Here is an 8,387-nt window from a genome sequence, read left to right on the forward strand (position 1 = left end):
GTAATCACTCTCTTCCTTTCATATTAAGTATTATCCATAGGAATGACATAGTCAATCCCTTATGTCACTTTTATTTGAAGCAAAAGATGCACCTGAAAACTTCTTGGAAATAGCTTAAAAGATGAAAACTTTGCCCCATTATTCCTACATGTACTTTACAAGCCAATATCAATCCCCAACTGAAAAGGTCCTAAAATGTGTCACTTCACATATAAGTACAATTAAGGAGAGATTTTTTAAAAATACACATTCAATAGCCAAAATAGTTATTTATTAATAATTTAAGGTTTTACATTCTTATAATAAATTTCAGCTCAGAACTTTACACCATGAACATAATGGAGCCACTTGTCTCCCTCCTTCACAATCATATGCATGTCGCCTATTGAATGGGTACCCATGCTCACACACACGCTTCCAGTTTCGCACAAATTGTTTTTAAAAAGGAAAGAGACCAACCCAAAGTATTGCATTTGAGGTGACACTCCCTGAAAATTTTTGTACAGAGGTAATATACTGTTTAGCACAGCTGAAGTTTAAAAAAAAAAGTGAGCCCATGATTTTGGTGTCTTTCCAAGATATCCCCTTTGAGACAATACAAGCCAAAATATTTACAAAAGTAAGGCAGAGTCAAACTACATTAAGAGAAAAAACAAGGTCACAAGGAAGATATATGAAAGAGACTAAGACTGCACCATAACAAGGTCTCTGTGATCATAAGTGTCCATGAAAACGTCATTCAGAATTGGTAAAGTCGAGCATGCTGCAAATATATCCTTTGGATTAGAAAAGAGCAAAAGTTTCAATTATTTTGTTTTAAGAAGTGGCATACTGCTCTTTCTCCCTTTGGATGATTTCTTTTAAACCCATCAAAGGAAAAACAAACACATTTCAAACAAACACTGTCAAATGATTTAAGATCAAATATTTACAATAATCAAATGGAGTATCAGATTCGATTGATTATTTATTTATTTATTTTCTTTCTTTTTTTTTTTTTTGCAAACTGATACTACAAATACAGAGCTGAAACCTCTCTTTGGCTCCTCTATATGCAAAATTGAGTCAGTCTTCACTGAAGACAATATAGAGTCAGTTCCAGATGCAAAAGGAAACAGTCATACAAGGCCCTAGAGAACACATGCTCCTACCCTACCATTTGGTCCTACCCTATATACCTGGAAGTTCTCGAATCCCAGTCCCTGCAGGGGTAGGCTGTACACATGGGTGTGGAGCAAACCTACTGCCTGTATCTATACAGCAGGTCCTGTTCTTCCAACGAGAATGGAGCAAATCTCTCCCTTTGGAATAACCAATTCCACACGTGGTAACCTTGTCTAATACAGACAGCTGGTGTCATGTTGACACCTGGGCCACATACAAAGAAAGCAGCCCAGCTGACGCTGCTAACAGAAACTGCTGAAGAACGGACACATCCCAGTGTGGGGCCTTTCACGTGGATTGCAGGGAGTCCACCTGGTACACATTCTGGTTGGAGGGCGTGGTGAAATAGAGCTGCTGTGCTGGGACCCGGTTGTCACAGGGGCTGCTGAGTCCCAGCGTCCTCTCGAAGTCCAGCAGCTGGCCCATGAAGTTGAAGTTGGGGGAGATGTTGGATTTCTTCATCTTCACAATGTCATAAGCATCGTTCATTGACAGATTGAGCTTCTGCATGAGATAAGCCACAGTCACAGTGACTGAGCGGCTGATGCCAGCCAAGCAATGCACCAAGACACCACAGTTTTTGCCCCGGGCTTCATCTGTAAACACACAAAAAGAAAGGCAAAATGTCAGTAGACTGAAAACCACCCTTTGTGAACGACCACTCTAAAAAACTGAATAATAATGATAATAATAAAAAAGATAAAAAATAATTGTGTGCAGCAGTTGAGCCCTGCAGGCAGCAGAAAATGTATCACTGCGAAAATACATGTACACTGGGCACAATTACATATTTCAGATATTTTCTGAAAAGGGAGCTTTTGTATTAAGTTCCTGCCAACAAAAAACTCCTTAATGTGTGCATTCTTTGCCCCAGCATGTGAATACCAGAAACCCTGCAATATGGTCGTGAATGCCTTTTATACAGACAAGCAGACTGCAAGGGTCTATTAAATTATTCTCCAACTGTTGTGCAGCTAACAATGGAGATATTCAGGCATTTTAAAAGAGAGAGGGAAGTCACAGGGGACAGCCCATTAGGAGGAACAGGATGTCGACATGGCCTGAAAATGAGTTCCTTTGTAATAGGAAATGCATTACAATGCCTGGAGATTCGCTTCTCCAGGCTTTCAGCCCACAGTCCTTCCTGCTGGGCTCAGGTTACCCTCACTGTCTCACTGTGAACCGGTATCACAGTAACATTCAGCTGGATTACAGCATCTAGCATTCACAGGGCTTTCCAACGCCTAACTTGGTGTTCTCAAACAACTCCCAGGTCTTTTAAAATTACAAAGTCGTGCTAGAATTTCTGCCTACCTTGAGTACTTTTATCTGGCCCTCCTCTAGTCCAAAAATTGTGGGAAAATTCTGTTGTCTACTTACGAATGGCCCCCCTTTCAAATGACTGAATTCAGAGTCAAGCAGCAGACAGCATTTCAAATACACCTGTGGTCTGCAGCCTTGTCAAAAGGCACTTTTTCTTAGCAAGAAGATAAACCAGAATTAAGAACGCCCTTAGAACATCAGAGATCGCCAGTCCCAGAAATTAGCAAGCAGCAAGGAAGATGAACAGCTTGAACTCTAGGAAGGGTTAGGAATTTTGCATTTAAAAGGCTGAGCGAGGACTGTTAATTAGTCTCACCTATGAAAGAAATGGCCTCAGGGAAAAACTGGGACAGGTTTTGGCTCCAGTGATCCGAGATGGGGATCTGCTTGTATTTGAACTCTCCCGCGTTCTCAAAGAGGTTCGGCAAATTGGGGGTGACGTTCAAGATGTACTTGATGCCGAACTCCTCCAACACGTCCAGGTTGGTGGAGTCCTTGGCACAACCCAAATAGAGGAAGGGCAAGATCTCCACGGGGAAAGAAGGCTGGCTGTTGGACAGCGGGCTGCCATCCGAGTCCGTTGCACTACTGGGGTCTCGGTCAAGGTCAGACTCAATGTCCGAGGAGGAGTCGGAGCTGATCCGCAGGCCCCCGAGCCCCAGCACTGGCAACGGTGGCGAGCTGCTGCTACACGAGCCGTCTAGATTGGTCTCGCAGTGCAGAGCGAACTCGGCTTGGAACTTACTGAAACCACCTGCCAGGACAAGAAAAGCAATCATGTAACCCGAGATGCCGTAGTAGTTTTCACAGCTTTGAGAGCCGCAGCCTCACGCAGAAACACACCACAGAACCCTTCCAGCCACCCTGCACACAGAGCCAAATACAAGAGAAAGACACTTAAGTGTGCACCCTTAGGAACAGAACGAACGGGCCCGCCTCCCCTGGGAACCTTTATTCTTTTGAATCCGGAAATGCACAAAATGGCAACTTTTCCGAATATCTTGAAGGGGTAGAAGGTGTCAATCTGCCCCCCCCAACGACCTCTGCCGTCCTGCAAAATCTGAACTCAAAATCGAACGACAGAAAGCAAGGAATGGTGGGGAATATCCCGGGTAGGAAGCAGAACTAGTTAGAAAGAACCGGCCCGTGCCCGCGGCCGGAAGCCGGTCGATTCCGCGCGGGCCCGGCTCGCGGGTGCGGGACTCTAGAGAGGTTCGCAGCCGGGAGCCGGCAGACGGCCCCTGGCGCAGCAGCGCGGCTCAGAAGCGCCAGCCGAGCGCTGCAGGGGCGCTTCCAGTCCGCGCGTCCCGCCTGCAGCTCGTAGCCCGGTGTCCCCCGCCCTGCCCCCGCGCGGAGCTCCCCCGGCTCGTACCTTCCAGGTAGAATGCCCGGCAGCCCTCGTCCTTGAGCTTCTTGAGCAGCAGCCCGAGCACCGACTCGCCGCCCGTATTCTCGTTCCAGTCGCTGCTACTCTCGTCGTAGAGCACCACGGTATCGGTGCCGCAGCGCCGGGTGAAGCGGTCCCGATCCTCGCCGCGCGTGAAGAGCGCGCGTACCGGCAGGTTGCCTTTCTGCAGACGCCGCAGCATGATCCCTGGGATGGCCACGTTGATGGCTGATTCGATGTGCGACGACTCGTACAGCTCCTGGGGCCGGCAGTCCATCAGCAGCAGCCGCTCGTTGCCCAGCTCCAGCTGTTCGTTGAGCCACGCCACGGTCTTGCTGATCGCCATTTCCGACGCGAAGGGCACGGGTCTGAGCGTATCTATCATGGGGGTCGAGCTGCCGGAGAGGGCGGGGGTACCTACCAGACGCCCCTCGGGGCAGGCATAGGCTGAGCGCGCCGCGCGAAGCCGCCGCTCTCAGAGCGGGGTTGAATTCCACCTCGCCCTTCCCAAACCCGGTTAGCGGTTGGGGCAGGCGAGACAGAAGTGAAGCCGGCGATTCCCTCTGCACCCAGCTGCAACCGCTCGCTCTTAGTGTCAATGAATCTCCCTGAATGAAGCTGCCCGGAGAGTTTTGTTCCTCCCCGGTGAATGAAATCCAATTAATTCGGACTCCGTGCTACTTAGAGGGAAGAAGAAAAAAACCCCAGCGGCTCTTAATCCCTCCCTCCAAGACTGCACCTCAAATCCACCCGAGCGTCTTTCTCCTAGGACTATTCAAGCCTCGATTTGCTCACTCTCCCTTAGACTCAGGGATCGCACACCCCCTGAGCGAGGCAGCTCCTCAATGGATACAAACAGCGAGCGTCTCAATGGATACATTCTCCAGGCCAGCCAATGAGCGCGCTGCGGAAGGGGCTGTTGCCGTGGGGACGGGCCGGCTGGAACAGGTTGTGTTGATGAATTGTTAATGAGTTTGTCATTCACAAAAACGGAAAGGAATTTCCGCTCCGGATAAGCCCCAGTGCAAACAAGCTGCAACAGCGGGCTCGGCGGGAGGAAGGAGAAAGAAGAGGAGGCGGTGGTGGAGGAGGAGCAGGGCACACAAACCAGGGCACTTCAGTTGTCTCATGTTTCCTTCTGTTGAGAGTTCACACTTCGCTTCGGAACTTTTGCGCACAAATGGTGCAATTAGCAGGCACAAAAGCCCTTGTTCGCGACGCCTGGGCGCGCAAGCTAGCTTTAGGGAAACTTGTGCTGACTTTTTCCCTTTTATTCCCTTTAAACTCATTTGGACTGGAGTTCACGTTAACCCCCACCCCCACCCCCCCTTAGGCAGTGTGTGGCATTTGTTTGCCAGCTTAAAAAGCCCAGCTCTGTTTACTCTGATGTTCTTTTAGCCGAGGCTGTGTTGGGGCTGGTGAACTGCCCGGGCTTTAGTGACCGATGAGGTGTTAAATGCTAATCCAACATCTTTTGAACAAACCAGGATTTTGTTGAAACATTTTTAAGCAAGCAAACAAACAAATGCTTGGTTGTCCAGAGAATAGAAAGCAAGCTTTTTCTTTAAAAAGAGCGTTTTAATTAATTAATTAATTTTTTTAAACAGTGGAGACTGCAGGAACAAACTCGTTGGGCAGTCCGATGCTTTTATTCCTCTCCGGGGGCGTGGGGCGTTATGAACCATTGTTATGGGGATCCAAATCCCCCGCCCCCGCCCACTGCGCCCTGGTGGGGGGGGGGGCGGGTAGCGCTCGTTAATCATTTCTGAGCAGCTAGCTCAGCTTCCGACACAGGAGCCCGCCGGGAAGGGCTGCCTGGGCGAGGTGCACCAAGGGCACGCGGAGCCAGGCCGTCTGTCCCCCCCATCCGCAAAGCCTGGGGAAGTCCTCCCGCAAGGCCTGCAGGCTCCGGGGGCTCTGGAGGGCTCGGCGATTGGTTACTGTAGACCTAGGCATGTCAAAAGGGAGCCTCTCTCCCGCCCCCCGACTTCCCGCACAGGGTCACCCCCTTCCCTGCCCGGGCACCCCCTCCCCTGCGAGTCGCCGGGCACTCGCGGAGCACCGCCCGCTCCTCGCTAGCACCCGCCGCCTCCGCCTCCTCGTTCAGCGGGCGCGGGGCGTCCGGCGACACCGAGGATCGGTGCAGGGCCGATGCGGGACTTCAGGCTCCGGAGAGGCCTGGGGTGGGTGTGGGGCGAGGAGAAGTGCCTGCTGGGAGCCCCTGCTCCCGAGGAGAGCTGGGAGTCCTGGGGAAGGTGTCTGCCGCGCTGCAGAGCCAGCAGGTAATTGGGGAGGTGCTCGCCAGGCCAGCGAGCTGCGCTCGGCCGGGGTACCGCGGGGCGGAGCGGGGCGGAGCGGGGCGGGCGGCGGGGTCCGGATAGAGGCGTGGCGGGCGGGGGCCGCGGCGGCGGCGGGTAGACGCATTCCAGGCGCGCAGAACTCTGTTGTTATATAAAAGTACCGGGGCTGCAGCTCCCGAGCGGAAAGCCACCTGTGTGCGGCCGGCGCGGCGCGCAGGGGAGGTGGAGGATGGGGGCCTGCGGCCGGAAGGCGCGGGCCCTAATCCGGCTGCCCCTCCCTAACCCACGGCGGAAAAGAGGGCGCGCATTGTCCCGCCGCCGCCGCCGCCGCCGCGGAGGCGGAAGCGGAGGCAGCGGCTCGGCGGGGAGCGGCTTTTCCGAGCGCCCTCGCGGCGCTCTCCGTCCACCGCTGATATCGCCGAGGGCACCTGAGGTCGCGGGGTCTCCCCAAGCCAGACGCCCCACACCCACGGGCCGGCCTGCTAACGCCCCCGCTCCAATTTGCATTTTTAGTCACCCGCCTCTTCTCTGGTTTGGGGAATGTAGGCTAAAAAAAGGCGGCTGCGAGGCCCAGGTTGCCAATTTTGGAGCTTTGCTACAGTCAGGCCGCCCCTGGAAGAGCGTGTTCGGTGAAGGTGGGAGCTGCAGCGCTCCTATCCCCGCGCCTTTTTTGGGCATCCCTTGGAACAGAGCTCCCATATTTCACTGGATATCATCCAGTTCCAGCTGGAGGAGGCCTGCGCTGGAGTTGACGCCTCCGATCCGTCTCCACCTGTTACAGATGTCCCTACCCCGAGACCTTTCTGTTACTGGGACCTGGAGGCGAGGAGGGGAGAAGCAGGATTCCTTGCAGCGGAACTGAGAAGTGCATAATCTTTCAGCCCAAGACCTCCAACAGAAAATGCAAGAAGGGAAATTGTTTTCCACTTAGCTATTTTAGAAGTGCTGTTACCTGAGCCTGGGCATCAGTTTGGAAAGATGGTTGCAACACTTCTCAAACCTGAAACATTTAGCTTTACCCATGCTTCTGAACCCTCCTCAGTCCTTCTCAGGACACTGTATAAAATGGCATTCAGACCGCTCGGTCCTAAAACGTGCGGTATAAAGAAAGGGCCTCTGGAGTGGGGCGGCCCGGGTTTGAAGTGTGCCCTCACCCCTTCCTAAATGTGCGACCTTGATTACATCATCTAACTCTTTTAAGCCGTAGTCTTCCACGCTGGCATACGGAAAATGACAGAATCGCTGTGATGACTGAATGGGTAAAGTGAGATGCCCTAAGACGTTGTTGGTGTGTCATTAACTGTTGATATTATTTTTACCTTTCTGAATTCTGAACCTGCAGAATGGCCCCCGTCCTTTCAATCCCAAAGGCGCCCTTTGAGGCCTAACAGCCCGCCTGAAATTCCCTAGTCTAAGGAGAAATCCTCTGAAGAACTGCCCTAAGCAGTTTAATCCATGCCAATTCAGCTGTCAAGCAAAGCAGGTGCTGTTACAGACCATGATCAAAATCCTTTAACACAGTTAAATACCGAAAATATCCAGCTACCTTTCTTTTTTTTTTTTTTTTTTAATTTTATAGCTACTTTTATTTTTATTTATTTATTTATTTTTGGCTGTGCTGGGTCTTCGGTTCGTGCGAGGACTTTCTCTAGTTGCGGCAAGTGGGGGCCACTCTTCGTCGCGGTGCGGGGACCGCTCTTCATCGCGGTGCGCGGGCCTTTCGCTATCGCGGCCCCTCCCGTTGCGGGGCACAGGCTCCAGACGCGCAGGCTCAGTAGTTGTGGCTCACGGGCCCAGCCGCTCCGTGGCATGTGGGATCTTCCCAGACCAGGGCTCGAACCCGTGTCCCCTGCATTAGCAGGCAGATTCTCAACCACTGCGCCACCAGGGAAGCCCCCCAGCTACCTTTCTAACTTCTCCCTACTGGTCCCCTCTTAAACACTCTGTACACTAAGCTGATATAATAGAAGTAATATGTAGTGGGTATTTACCACCTGGTGGGCATGGTCTTGATTTCTGTGTTTACATGCATATTTCCGTCAGTCTTCAGAAAACCCATGCAAATTATCCTCATTTACAGAGATTAAGGAATTTGCCTGAGGTCACACAGGAGCAAATGTTGGGGTCAGGGTTTGAAGCCTGACTCTTCACAGAGCCTCAAGGACTACCACATACCCATATTACAGGGTGTCGTGGAGACCGCGCCCACCACG

General features: G+C 51.9%; 1 protein-coding gene across 2 annotated transcripts; it reads right to left on the bottom strand.

Annotated features, from left to right (window-relative positions):
• Nucleotides 1-249: 249 nt before the first annotated feature.
• DUSP6 (dual specificity phosphatase 6) lies at nt 250-4,734 on the bottom strand. 2 transcript variants are annotated; one of them, XM_036867098.1, is made up of 3 exons: nt 3,860-4,734; nt 2,804-3,241; nt 255-1,760 (listed from the first exon to the last, which is right to left on the bottom strand). In XM_036867098.1, exons 1-3 carry the CDS (start codon nt 4,257-4,259, stop codon nt 1,453-1,455), a joined length of 1,146 nt encoding a protein of 381 aa, XP_036722993.1. In that variant the 5' UTR covers nt 4,260-4,734; the 3' UTR covers nt 255-1,452. The 2 variants fall into 2 exon arrangements, with proteins under 2 accessions (XP_036722994.1, XP_036722993.1); XM_036867099.1 differs by lacking the exon at nt 2,804-3,241 and having other exon boundaries at nt 250-1,760.
• Nucleotides 4,735-8,387: the final 3,653 nt, after the last annotated feature.

Source organism: Balaenoptera musculus, chromosome 10 (genome assembly GCF_009873245.2).
Source record: "Balaenoptera musculus isolate JJ_BM4_2016_0621 chromosome 10, mBalMus1.pri.v3, whole genome shotgun sequence".
Taxonomy (NCBI): domain Eukaryota; kingdom Metazoa; phylum Chordata; class Mammalia; order Artiodactyla; family Balaenopteridae; genus Balaenoptera; species Balaenoptera musculus.